At 36.4% G+C, this 14,909-nt stretch overlaps 1 protein-coding gene across 3 annotated transcripts in view; it reads right to left on the reverse strand.

Annotated features, from left to right (window-relative positions):
• Window positions 1–3,629: 3,629 nt before the first annotated feature.
• Window positions 3,630–14,909, reverse strand: part of LOC124515002 (cytochrome P450 20A1) — a 76,196-nt gene continuing 64,916 nt past the window's right edge. For all 3 annotated transcript variants that reach the window (XM_047083472.1, XM_047083474.1, XM_047083473.1), the window contains 2 exons: window positions 5,849–5,938; window positions 3,630–5,685 (listed from right to left, as the gene is read on the reverse strand). In XM_047083472.1, the coding sequence (XP_046939428.1) occupies window positions 5,535–5,685; window positions 5,849–5,938 (241 nt within the window). In that variant the 3' untranslated portion in view covers window positions 3,630–5,534. The remainder of the gene's footprint in view (window positions 5,686–5,848; window positions 5,939–14,909) is intronic.

The following is a 14,909-nucleotide window of genomic DNA, read 5'->3' on the forward strand; positions in this document are numbered from 1 at the left end:
ACATCTTCTTAAATATTTCTAGTAATGGGATACACTTAGCATATCACAAAGTACTATTAGCATTAGAGGTAGTTTGGCTACCTGGAAATCTTTTTCAACTATTAGGTAATCACCTTTACTTTACATACACAGAAAACCTCAATGAGGATTTCACTCATTTATTTAAAAATATTTATTGATTGGGGCGCCTGGGTGGCGCAGTCGGTTAGGCGTCCGACTTCAGCCAGGTCACGATCTCGTGGTCCGTGAGTTTGAGCCCCGCGTCGGGCTCTGGGCGGATGGCTCAGAGCCTGGAGCCTGTTTCCGATTCTGTGTCTCCCTCTCTCTCTGCCCCTCCCCCGTTCATGCTCTGTCTCTCTCTGTCGCAAAAATAAATAAACGTTGAAAAAAAAAATTAAAAAAAAAAAATTTATTGATTGACCTTTTTGGAGACAGACACTTTACAACTTTATAACATAGTTACGGTGGTAATGTAACAGTTTTATTTGCTCCTATCATGTGTTAAAAAAGTAAAACAAGAATTTGCAAGTATTTTAGATAAAAATACATTTGTGGGTTTTTTTTTTTTTAATTACCAGACAGGATCTTATTTGTTCATGACATTTTATCACATGCTATAACAAGATCCATTCCCAGTCTCTAGAAAGCCACCAAACTATAAACCGACTAAACAGGGAGTAGAACTGGAAGAAGAATGTCATTTCCTGCCCTTTTGTTTATTGCCTGGATGTTTTACAAAATGGCTCCTAACTCCAATTTTACAAGTATCCATTCACTCTGTGTCATCAAAATAAATTTAGTATTTGATTTACAGATTTTAAGTCTATTTTCCATCCCACCCCCCAAAATCTATTCCCCAACACCCTTATAAAAGTAACAAAGGAAAATGTTTAAAATATATTAAGTGAAAAGCAAACTATATTATGATTGAAATGTTTACAAATATATGTATGTGGAAATAGGAAAAAAAAATTAGACAGTTATACAGATGATGGTTGAGTTGGCAGCATTAGTTTTCTTTAGGATATCTTTTAATACTGCTGTTACAATACTCTTTTTAGTCATTTTCTTTAGCTATTATGAACACTACATCATTTGAAACTATTGCTTGATCCCCTCTTGAGTAACAAATTATACCAATGAACCCCCCCCGAAGATATGAAGATAATTTGAAATTTAGATCTTTTTATATTTCTTTGCAAGTATATGCCAGTATTCATTTATAGTATTTCTTCTAGCAGGAATGAAAAACTATTTTAGTTTGTCACTACTGTCATGCTCTAAAGGACTAAATAAGTGTATAAAGTATTTAGTTTATAACAAACGCTCCCTCCACTCCCCTCTTCTACTTTCAGCTTAACTCTTGCTGTGAGTTTCACTCTCACTCCTTTTATCAGTGGGGGGTCACTCATGTGCCTCAAAGCAACACTGTATAAAGCCTTTTTGGCTGTGCCGATTTCCTCTGACTCCAGTGTAACAGTAACTGCTTTGTTATTATACCCCACTTGCCTCCATCCTCACCTTCTACCTTAATCATTGGTCTTAGTAACTTAGGAAACAGGCATAGGACTGGCCAAGAAGAAAAATAAGGTTGCTCATATCAATTTGTTGATATTATACAAACTTGCCCCTGAAAATAGTTTTCTTTCAAAGAAAGAATAATAGTTTTCTTTCAAAGCCACTAAACTTACTCTCTGATGTTTATTGGTCATGTCCTCAGTTACACACGGTAGAATTGTGTTTAAGCAGTTTTCAATCGGTCAACATAACCACATATGGAAAAAGTACATTTTATAGGTCAACAGCACTTTTCATGGATCTGAGGAAAAAATCACGACGGCTTCAAGGGAAGAATCTTAGTCTGTTTGACTCCAAAACAACAAAGATTCTTAAGATTTCCTCTTAAAAGCTGAAATGCCAGAATACCTGGATGGCTCAGCTGGCTAAGGGTCCAACTTTGGCTCAGGTCATAATCTCATAGTTTGTGAGTTCGAGCCCCACGTTGGGCTCTGTGCTGATAGCTCAGAGCCTAGAACCTGGAGCCTGCTTTGGATTCTGTGTCTCCCTCTCTGACCCTCCCCTGCTGGCACTCTCTCTCTCAGAAATGAATAAACATTGAAAAAAAACCAAACAAACAAACAGTTGAAATGCCACATTGACCTGAACTTAACTGTATTTTTCTTTGGATAAAAGAGTAATTTCATTTCTTTCTTTTTTTTTTTTTTTCAACGTTTATTTATTTTTGGGACAGAGAGAGACAGAGCATGAACGGGGGAGGGGCAGAGAGAGAGGGAGACACAGAATCGGAAACAGGCTCCAGGCTCTGAGTAGTCAGCACAGAGCCCGACGCGGGGCTCGAACTCACGGACCGCGAGATCGTGACCTCGCTGAAGTCGGACGCTTAACTGACTGCGCCACCCAGGCGCCCCAAGAGTAATTTCATTTCTTAAATGCTCCTTGTAACACCTAGACTTCTATGACTTTAGCAACTCAGATGTACAAATATATAAATTACTGTTTTGATAAATGGATGAGGAAGTAAAGCCATTTTTAAAGCTGAAAAGAATAACAATACCTGCAAAGGGAAAGAGGGGGGAAAAAGAATGACAAAAATCTGTGCTTACATTCTGAGTGAGAAGAATATGAATGTTCCAGCTGTAGAAAACATTATTGGTTCATAATATATTACATGAAGAGAACATTATGTATAACAAGTCTGTAAAAAGTATATGTGGATACAAAAGAACAGAAACATCTACCTCAGAAGCTTAATACTGGCTTACTTCAAGTAGTGGGACTATATAGGTGACTAAGTTTGTTATTTTTGTTTCTGTATTTCCAAGATTTTTCTACAGTAAACTTATATAATTTTCATAACAAAAATAGAACATTTTGTTTTTAAAATATGTAATATTTTAAGAAGACAAACACATTTTTACATAGGGTCTATAAATAAGATAGAATCTACTTATATAAAAAAAATGGGACTGCACATTTGTGGGCCAGATATAACAGTATGTGAGTTTTTCATTTTTCCCATGCACAGAATTAATTCTGTCTTGAATTTTATTAGCACAAAGTGTGGAAGAATCCTTTCTTTCCATAAAAAATGTGTGTTGTGCTGGTGTTTTTAACAATAAACTTATCAACATTTGAAAAGAATGCAGATGAGGGGCGCCTGGGTGGCTCAGTCGGTTAAGCGTCCGACTTCAGCTCAGGTCACGATCTCACGGTCCTTGAGTTCGAGCCCCGCATAGGGCTCTGGGCTGATGGCTCAGAGCCTGGAGCCTGTTTCCGATTCTGTGTCTCCCTCTCTCTCTGCCCCTCCCCCATTCATGCTCTGTCTCTCTCTGTCTCAAAAATAAGTAAACGTTAAAAAACAAAATTAAAAAAAAAAAAAAAAGAATGCAGATCAAAATCAGGTAATAAATAGTTTTAAAAAATCCAAAAAGCTACAAAATTTGAGTCCTGCTTAGTGTCATGCTACTAGCCATGAGTAACACCGAGGCTACTATAATTTCAGTCTTTGATAAATACAAAGGGTCAAGTAAGAACAGTGAATGGATAACTTATTTCATACATAATTAACAATATTTTTATTTTAAAAAAATCCTCTAGAAGATAATTTATTTGTAATGTTTTAAGTTAGCCATATAACCATGGATAAAAATGTGCTTATTCAGCTGATTCTTTTATTTTCATTGATTCAAACCAGTAGTAATTATACATTGGCTTGTATATTGGCAATATACCAATTCCTTGACCCTTTGGATCAACTACCCTGTTTTTGCCTTGATGATTGCTGATCAGGTCTCACTTGCTTTAAAATACAACTTACCTCAAACTGATTTTACTGACACTTGGTTTACATATCAATTGCCTACTCTAACTCTCCACTGCCAGTTTCCAAACCAATCAAGGTACTGGGATAACAAAGGAAAATATGGATACACACAAAACCATAGAAAATGATAGGTGGGAACTTAACAGTGTGCCTTTTTGGAAACAACATGATGCTGGAAACTAAGAATACATTTCACTTAAAGTTTTAGAATTTAAATTATTCCATAAATTAGATATTTTTGGCAGAAATAAAAGCTGCATCTAATTACTTAAATTCTATCTTAACCACTCCTAGCTAGTTCTAAAATGTTGGCAATCTGACCATAAACACAGCATAAAATAACTCAATAACTAGGGTACAATCTTGAAACTAAAATTACAAGTGGAATTCAGCAGTGTCAAAAATAAACCCATTTGCAAATAGTTATCATTTTTCTTCCTTTCCTCTCTATCTGCACTTGCCATATTTCCTTCAGTTGTTGTCTTAAAAGAATTCTCAAGAACAATGTAACCAGAAAAGGTGGACAAAACTATAATGCTATCAATAAAACAGTATTAAATATAAAACTTATCAGTGTAAATAAGTAAAATTTTGAAAGATACTTAAAGTGCTTTTAAAATAGCCCCCAAATTCCTTTACTTACTAGTGAGACTAACCCTTTTTTCTAAAATTTTAATAGCTATTTCCTCCTCTAAGAATAGTTTATTCATGTCTTTTGATCATTTTTCTATTATGTTTTCTCACCAATCTGTAAGAGCTGTTTACATATCATATGGATATTATCCCTATCAGATGTTTTGCAAATTATTTTCATCCATGTTTTGTTTTTTTTTTATTTGGTTTTGTTTTTTTGGTTAGTGCTCTCTCATTTCCTAATCATTGAAGTTCATTATATTTAGTACATGACATAATAACAACAAAGTAGAATTCAGTTGTTTCCACAAATGAGAATTGTTGAAGTAATATAGTGCCAGTAACACTTCCAGCCAAACAAAAGAAAAGACAAGCCTCAATCTTAGTTTGTCCCTTAGGAGAGGCACTTCAAAAACACATTCAAAAACAATGGTAGTAGTTTCCAAATGATTTAGAACTGCTCAAAATGATGATCCTTGTATAAGTCATGAAATGAACAGTATTGTCTGGGGAGGTATAAAAATAAGCAAATACAAGGTAGGTTACTCAAACCTACTAATAACGACTAAACACAAACTAATTTATACTCAGAAAATAAAAATCTTAACCCAAGAAATAACATAATGGGAAGTTCTTATTTTCCCCCATTAAAATGATTTACTGGAAGTATGAAAAGAAGTTAGGATTATGTTTCCCTTTTATAAATATTTAGAAAACATGACTTGCCAAAGTGTGCAAAAATAATGTCTCTCTTCAAGAATATTAGAGATTTAAAAAAAGAGCATTAGAGATCAAAGAAAAATAATATGAAGATAATGGCATAGAAAGTGATAAAACAAAAAAGCAGAGAGCTTCCCATTAAAATTATCATTATATTGATATAATAAGAATCAATGTATATCATGAATTAAGAAAATCTGATATACAAAAATCCAAATTTACATAATGAAGTACTAGTATGTATTTATATTCCACAGTATTACTTAGTTTATAAAAGGATTTAATACAGATTTTTCTAAACCATCATTTTCCTCCAGAAAGCTGAATGTATAAAATTTTAATATCTCTTTGAGACAGTGATCCAAGCTTCTTCCTTGGATGATGTTACCAGTTCATACTTAGTTTCAATAACTTGTCCCTCCACAGAAAGTAGGTGCAGCCTTCTCACCAATACACTCAGAAGTACTGTGGTCACCATATATGCAAACCTAGAGAGGAAGAAAGTCAACCAATTACTAAAGATGAACAATTACATTTTTATATAATTATACATAATTATATAGGTTGCTTATTCTCCTCAGCAGCAATCATCAAAATTCTAAGTATAAAATTTGGCATCTTTCCTTTTACTTTCCTTTCTCTATCACCCACCTCAACTCTGGGCATTCCTGTGTGCCTGAGAATCCAAGCAAGGAGAAAGTTTTCATTACTGATTCATCATCAAACCGGTCTGGATCAAATCTAAAAAGAAGATTTGGGCAGATCAAAACAGCTCCACTGGCATCTTACTTATTTGTACTATAAAAACATAGATAGGTATCTAACAAAGTCTGAAAAATATTAAAAATAAAAACTGCTGTCAAAATTGTATTTCAATTTCACCTATTATGTTCTCAAACTATTAAACATATATTGAGTCTTTTTCTGCTTAATTTATTATTTCTACACAATAGATACAAAATACATTTCTCTGGAATCAGCAAGGGATGAAAGTGTAACTGGGTGTACATCATTTTATGAGATATAAGGCTAAATCATACAAAATCACATAATGAATTATTTAAATTTAAGAGCATTAAAAACATCTGTTACATAAGACCATCTCATCAAAATGTGAAGCATCTTACAATGTCTCTACAATTCAAATGTATTTCGTGGGGTCCTGTGTGGTTCAGGCAGTTAAGTCCCTGACTCTTGATTTCGGCTCAGGTCATGATCTCACGGTTGAGAGATTTAGCCCCAAATCAGGCTCCTCGCTGACAGTGCGGAGACTGCTTGTGTTTCTCTCTCTCCCTCTCTCTCTCTGCCCCTCCTCCGCTTTCTCTCTCTCTTAAAACAAAACAAAACAAAACACACAAATGTTAAAAGATCTAAACCACGGGTGCTTAGCTGTTCAGCTGGTAGAGCATGGGACTCTTGATCTTGGGGCTGTGAATTCCAGCCCCACGGTGGGTGTTGAGACTACTTAAAAATAAATAGAGAAATAAAAGACCTAAACCATACTGTGGGAAAAAAATAATTCTGCTTTCATTTTCTTTTAAAAAAGTGTAAATTATGTTTCACTATTGGAATATACCAGACTTACATTACAGTCCATGTAACAATTATATCAAATTAAATCGGCTTTTCCTTTTTTTTAAAGTTTTCTTTTTTTTTAAGTTTATTTATTTATTTTGAGAGAGAGAGACCACGAGAGGGGAGAGGCAAAAAGAGAGGGGAGGGAGAATCCCAAGCAGGTTTTGTTTTGTCAGTGTAGAGCCCAATGTGGGGCTCAATCTCATGAACCATGAGATCATGACCTGAGCCAAAATCAACAGTCCAACGCTTAACCGACTAAGCCACCCAGGCACCCCTCCTTTTTTTTTTTTTTAAAGTTTTTATTTATTTATTTAAATAATCTCTGGGGTGCCTGGCTGGCTCAGTTGGTGGAGCATGGAATTCTTGACCTCAATGTTGTGAGTTTAAGTTCCATGTTGCATATAGATCTTACTTAAAACAAAATAAATAAAATAAAAAATTTATAATTAAGTAATCTCTACACCCAAGGTGAGGCTCGAACTCGTGACCCTAAGATCAAGAATCACATGTTCTTCAGACTGAGCCAGGCAGGCACCCCAATTAGCTTTACCTTTTATAAACTATCTTAAAAACTGAGACCCTAAATTTTTACCTGAAGATATCTACATGTTTTTATTTTTTTAATTATTTTATTTTTTATTTTTATTTTTTTTAAATACCCGGTTTTCTATTTATTTTTCCCCTCTAATGCTTATTTATTTATTTATTATTATTTTTTTCAACGTTTATTTATTTTTGGGACAGAGAGAGACAGAGCATGAACGGGGGAGGGGCAGAGAGAGAGGGAGACACAGAATCGGAAACAGGCTCCAGGCTCTGAGCCATCAGCCCAGAGCCTGACGCGGGGCTCGGACTCACGGACCGCGAGATCGTGACCTGGCTGAAGTCCGACGCTCAACCGACTGCGCCACCCAGGCGCCCCTATTTATTTATTTTTAAGAGAGGCAGAGCACAATTTGGGGGGAGAGGCAGACACAGAATCTGAAGCAGGCTCTAGGCTCCGAGCTGTAAGCACAGAGCCCAAGACCAGGCTCAAACCCATGAAGTGTAAGATCATGATCTGAGCTGAAGCTGAACACTCAAACAACTGAGCCACCCATGCACCCCCTGTTTTTAATTTTGAGAGAGAGAGAGAGAGAGAGAGAGCGTGAGCACATGAGTAGGGAAAAGGGGCAGAGAGAAAGAATCTTAAGCAGGCTCCATGCTCAGCATAGAGCCCAACATGGGGCTCAATCCCACGATCCCAGGATCATGACTTGGGCTGAAATCAAGAGTCAGATGCTCAAATGACTGAGCCACCCAGGTACCTCTATGTGTTCTTAGATTTTAAAAAAGAATCAAACTTGATTTTTCCAATTACTTTATAAAACACCTCACAATTTTTACGATTAAGAATAAAATGAAATCCAAACTAAAAATAGTTTAATCCTAAATACTGAAGGATTTTGGTTTTTTTAGCTTTCAGTATATTTGACAAATGTTATGTATTTAAAGTATACAATATGATCTATGTACACATTTTGAAAGAATTCCCACCCTTAAGTTAATTAGCACCCCCCCCCCCCCCACAATACAGAGTTACTATTTTGTGTGTGTGGGGAGAACACTTAATTTCTACTATCTTAGCAAATCTCAATGACACTATACAGTATTACCAAACATGGTCATCACATTATACAGGAGATCCACAGACCTTACTCATCTTCTAACTGAAAGTTTGTACCCTTTTACCAGAAGCTCTCTTTCCCCTACCACTACCTGCAGTCCCTGGAAAGGACCATTCTACTCTCTGCTTCTATGTGTTTGACCTTCCCCCTCACCCCCCTCCATATTACACATGTAAGTGCTACAATGCAGTTCTCTGTCTGGCTCATTTCACTTAGTATTATGCCCTCCAGGTTCATCCATGTTGCACAAGTAGCAGGATTTCCTTCTTTTTTAGGGCTCAATAATATTCTACTCTATCTATATATGTATATATAGAGAGAGGAATATATCTACATATATATCTATATATAGACATACAGATATATAGATAGAGTGGACTATTCACTTCTTTATCCATTTACCCACTGACAGACACTTAGGTCATTTTCATACTTGTAAATAATAACTGCGATATACGTAAGTACAGATATCTCAAGATGACAACACCATTTCTTTTGAATATATATGCAGCAAGTGGCACTTCTGGATGATATGGTAGTTTTATTTTTAATTTCTTGAAGATATCCATACTATTTTCCACTGTGGTTGTAGCAATTTACATTCACACCAACAGTATACAAGGCTTCCCTTTTATCCACATCCTTGCCAGCATTTGTCATCTCTTATCTTTTTGAATCTCAACATATGTGAGATGATCTCTCACTGTGGTATATATTTGCATTTTTCTGATGAGTGATGTTAAGCACCTTTTCATGTACCTCTCAGCCATTTGCATGTCTTCTTTGGAAAAATGTCTATTTGGGTCCTTTGCCCATTTTTAAAATTGGGTTATTCTTTTTCAGCTATTGAATTGTATGACTTCCTTAAATAGTTTTATTAAGCCAATATTGGATGTGTGGTTTGCAAATACTTTCTCCCACTCCATAAGTTACCTTTTCATATTGTTGATGGTTTCTTTTACTATGCAGCTTTTTATTCTGATGTAGTCCCATATATTTATTTTGACTTGTGCTGCCTTTGCTTTTGGTGTCAAATCCAAGAAACCACTTCCAACATATACGTGAAGAATCTTACCCCTTATGTTTTCTTCTAGGAGTTTTAGGGTTTCAGCTATTACACTTAAGTATTATTCCATTTTGAGTTGTGTTTGTGCATGGTGTACATTAGGAGTCCAGTTTTATTCTTCTGCATATGAATATCCAGGTTTCCGAGAACCATTTATTGAACAGACTATCCTTTCCCCCACTGCTTATTCTTGCCTCCTTTGTTAAAAAATAACTGACCATAGGGGCCCCTGGGTGGCTCAGTTGTTTGAATGTCTGACTTCAGCTCAGGTCATGATCTCACAGCTCGTGAGTTCGAACCCCGCATCAGGCTCTATGCTGACAGCTTGGAGCCTGGAGCCTGCTTCGGATTCTGTGCCTCCCTCTCGCTCTGTCCCAACCCACTCGCATTCTGTCTCTCAAAAATAAATAAACATTAAAAAAATTTTTAAAAAATGACCACATATGTATGGGTTTATTTACGGACTATGTGTCTATGCGTCTCTGATCTGTGTTTTTATGCTAGTACCATATTATTTCGATTACTAAAGCTTTATAATATAGTTTGAAATTAAGAAGTATAATGCCTCCAGATTTACTCTTCTTTCTCAAGACTGCTTTAGCTATTCTGGGTCTTTTGTGGTTCCACACGAACATAAGAATTGTTTATTTCTTCTGTGAAAAATGACTTAGGATTTTGAAAAAGCACTTAAGGTTTTATTTTTAAGTAATCTCTATACCCAATGTGGGGTTCAAATTTACGAACCTGAGATCAAGAGTTGCACACTGCATTGACTGAGCCAGCCAGGCACACCGATATTAGGATTCTGAAAGGAATTGTCTTGAATCTGTAAATCATTTTGGCTACTAAGGTCACTTCAACGTTATTCTTTTTTTTTTTTTTTTTTTTTTGTAGATTTAGGTTGCCATTATCATTATTATTTTATTGTCAAGTTAGGTAACATACAGTGTAGTCTTGGCTTCAGGAGTAGATTCCCATGATTCATCACTTACATACAACACCCAGGGCTCATCCCAACAAATGCCCTCCTCAATGCCCATCACCCATTTTCCCCACCCTCCAACCTCCCACCCCCATCAAGCCTCAGTTAGTTCCCTGTATTTAGGAGTCTCTTATGGTTTGCCTCCCTCTCTGTTTGCATCTTACTTTTTGCTTCCCTTCCCCTATGGTCATCTGTTAAGTTTCTCAAATTCCACATATTTGTGAAATCATGGTATCTGTCTTTCTCTGACTGCCTTATTTCACGTTCAACATTATTAATTACTGCAATCCAAGAACATAGATTATGTTTCCTACTTCAACTATTTTCATCAATATTTTAGTTTTCAGTATATAGATCTTTCATCTTCATTGGATTTATTCCTAAATATTTTACTCTTGTTGATGTAAATGGGATTATATCATTTCTTTCTGATAATTCATTGTTGCATATAGAAATGCCACTTATTTTTGCATATTGATTTTGTGTCATGCAACTTTACTGAGTTTATTATTTCTAACAATTTTTGGCAGAATTTTTAGGGTTTACTATATATAATATCATGTCATCTGCAAATTGAGACAACTTTACTTCTTTCTGATTTATTTATTTAAAAAAAATTTTTTAACGTTTTATTTATTTTTGAGACAGGGAGAGACAGAGCATGAACAGGGGAGGGTCAGAGAGAGGGAGACACAGAATCCAAAACAGGCTCCAGGCTCTGAGCTGTCAGCACAGAGCCCGACGCAGGGCTCGAACTCACGGACCTCGAGATCATGACCTGAGCCAAAGTCGGAGGCTTAACCGACTGAGCCACCCAGGCACCCCTACTTCTTTCTGATTTAGATAACCTTTTTAAAAATTTCTAATTGAAGTATAGCTGACATGTAATATTGTATTAGTATTTATGGGTCCATAACTATTTGTTCTATTTTTTTAGGTTCCAATTACAAGTAAAAATCATTTGGTGTTTGTCTTTCTCTAACTTATTTCACTTAGCATAATACCCTTTAGGTCCATTTATGTTGTCACAAATGGCACGACTTTACTCTCTTTAACTGCAGAGTAATTTTCATTATGTACATACACTACATCTTCCTTATCCATTCATGTATCAGTAGACATTTGGGTTGCTTCTACGTCTTAGCTATTGTAAATAATGATGTAATAGGGGCACCTGGGTGGCTGAGTTTATTAAGCATGTGACTCTTGGTTTTGGCTCAGGTCATGATCTCATGGTTTATGGGAACAAACCCTGTGCTGGGCTTTGTGCTGGCACCATGGAGCCTGCTTGGGATCCTCTCTCTCTGCCCCTTCCCTGCTTGCTCACTCTCTCTCAAAATAAATAAACTTAAAAAATCTTTTAAATATTGCAATAAACATAGGAGTGCATATATCTTATCTTTACGAAAACTAAAGGATTGTTAATTTCATTTATTAAATAATTTTTAAATATAAATTTAAAATTTTAATTCAGTGTAGTTAATATACAGTATTATAATAGTTTCAGGTGTACAATACAGTGATTCAACAACTCCATATATTACATAGTGTTCATCAAGGTAAGTGTACTATTAATCCCCTTCATCTATTTCACCCATCCCCCTCACCTTCCCTCTGGTAAAAATCTGTTGGTTCTCTACAGTTAAGAGTCTAGTTATTGAGGGTGACTGGGTGGCTCGGTTGAGTGTCTGACTTCAACTCAGGTCATGATCTCACAGTTCCTGAGTTCGATCCCTGCATCTGGCTCTGTGCTGACAGCTCAGAGCCTGAAGCCTGCTTCAGATTCTGTGTCTGCCTGTCTTCCCTTCCCCTGCTCACACTCTGTCTCTCTCAAAAAAACAAAACAAAAATACAAAAAAGAAAACTCTAGTTTTTGGTTGGTCTCTTTTTCTTCTCCTTTGTTCGTTTTGTTTCTTAAATTCCACATGAGTGTATACTGTATGTCTCCCTCTGGCTGACTTATTTCACTTAGCATTATACTTTCTAGATCCATCCACGTTGTTGCAAATGGCAAGATTTTGTTCTTTTTATGGTTGGGTATTATCACATCTTCTTCTTCTTTTTCTTTCTTTTTTTTTTTTTTTAATTTACATCCACATTAGTTACATATAGTGCATCAATGATTTCAGGAGTAGATTCCTTAGTGACCCTTATGCATTTAGCCCACCCCTCTTCCCACAACTCCTCCAATAGCCCTCAGTTTGTTCTCCATATTTATGAGTCTCTTCTGTTTTGTCCCCCTCCATATTTTTATATTATTTTTGTTTCCCTTCCCTTATGTTCATCTGTTTTGTCTCTTAAAGTCTTCATATGAGTGAAGTCATATGATTTTTGTCTTTCTCTGACTAATTTCACTTAGCATAATACCTTGGCGTTCCAACCACGTAGTTGCAAATGGCAAGATTTCATTCTTTTTGATTGCCGAGTAATAATCCATTGTATATATGTAACACATTTTCTTTGTCCATTCATCCATCAAGGGACATTTGGGCTCTTTCCATACTTTGGCTATTGTTGATAGTGCTGCTATAAACATGGGGTGCATGTGTCCTTCTGAAACAGCACACCTGTATCTCTTGGATAAATGCCTAGTAGTGCAATTACTGGGTCCTAGGGGAGTTCTATTTCTAGTTTTTTGAGGAACCTCCATACTGTTTTCCAGAGTGGCTGCACCAGCTTGCACTGCCACCAACAGTGCAAAAGAGATCCTCTTTGTCCGCATCCTCACCAACATCTGTTGTTGCCTGAGTTGTTAATCTTAGCCATTCTGACAGGTGTAAGGTGGTATCTCATTGTGGTTTTGATTTGTATTTCCCTAATGATGAGTGATGTTGAGCATTTTTTCATGTGTTGGTTGGCCATCTGGATGTCTTCTTTGGAGAAGTGTCTATTCAGATCTTTTGCTCATTTCTTCACTGGATTATTTGTTTTTTGGGTGTTGAGTTTGATAACTTCTTTGTAGATTTTGGATACTAACCCTTTATCTGATAGGTCATTTGCAAATATCTTCTCCCATTCTGTCAGTTGCCTTTTCGTTTTGCTGATTGTTTCCTTTGCTGTGCAGAAAGGAGCTTTTTATTTTGATGAGATCCCAGTAGTTCATTTTTGCTTTGGTTTCCCTTGCTTCCGGAGACGTGTTGAGTAAGAAGTTGCTGCGGGCAAGATCAAAGAGGTTTTTGCCTGCTTTCTCCTCAAGGATTTTGATGGCTTCCTGTCTTCCATTGAGGACTTTCATCCATTTTGAGTTTATTTTTGTGTATGGTATAAGAAAGTGGTCCAGGTTCATTCTTCTGCATGTCACTGTCCAGTTTTCCCAGCACCTCTTGCTGAAGAGGCTGTCTTTATTCCATTGGCTATTCTTTCCTGCTTTGTCAAAGATTAGTTGGCCATACGTTTGTGGGTCCATTTCTGGATTCTCTATTCTGTTCCATTGATCTGAGTGTCTGTTCTTGTGCCGGTACCATACTGTCTTGATTACAGCTTTGTAGTACAGCCCGAAGTCCGGGATTGTGATGCCTCCTGCTTTGGTTTCCTTTTTCAAGATTGCTTTGGCTATTCGGAGTCTTTTCTGGTTCCATATAAATTTTGTTCTAGCTCTGTGAAGAATGCTGGTGTTATTTTGATAGGGATTGCATTGAATATGTAGATTGCTTTGGGTAGTATCGACATTTTAACAACATTTGTTCTTCTTATCCAGGAGCATGGAATCTCTTTCCTTTTTTTTTTTTTTTTTTTGTCTTCTTCAATTTCTTTCCTAGGCTTTCTATAGTTTTCAGTGTATAGATTTTTCACCTCTTTGGTTAGATTTATTCCTAGGTATTTTATGGTTTTTGGTGTAACTGTACATGGGATCGATTTCTTGATTTCTCTGTCGCTTCACTGTTGGTATATAGGAATGCAACCTATTTCTGTGCATTGATTTTATATCCTGCAACTTTGCTGAATTCACAAATCAGTTCTAGCAGTTTTTCAGTGGAATCTTTAGGGTTTCCCGTATAGAGTATCATGTCATCTGCGAAGAGTCAAAGTTTGACCTCCTCCTGGCCGATTTGGACGCCTTTTATTTCTTTGTGTTGTGTGATTGCAGAGGCTAAGACTTCCAATACTATGTTGGATAACAGTGGCGAGAATGGACATCCCTGTCTTGTTCCTGACCTTAGGGGGAAAGCTCTCCCTCTTTCCCCATTGAGGATGATATTAGTGTTTGGGTCTTTCATATATGGCTTTTATGATCTTGAGGTATGCTCCTTCTATCCCTACTTTCTTGAGGGTCCTTATCAAGAAAGGATGCTGTATTTTGTCAAATGCTTCCTTGCATCTATTGAGAGGATCATGTGGTTCTTGTCCTTTCTTTTATTGATGTGATGAATCACGTTAATTGTTTTGCGGATATTGAACCAGCCCTTCATCCCAGGTATA

The sequence above is a fragment of the Lynx rufus genome, unplaced genomic scaffold, assembly GCF_022079265.1.
Source record: "Lynx rufus isolate CCGP_SWC_20201006 ecotype Redwood Valley unplaced genomic scaffold, mLynRuf1.p SCAF_2, whole genome shotgun sequence".
NCBI lineage: Eukaryota > Metazoa > Chordata > Mammalia > Carnivora > Felidae > Lynx > Lynx rufus.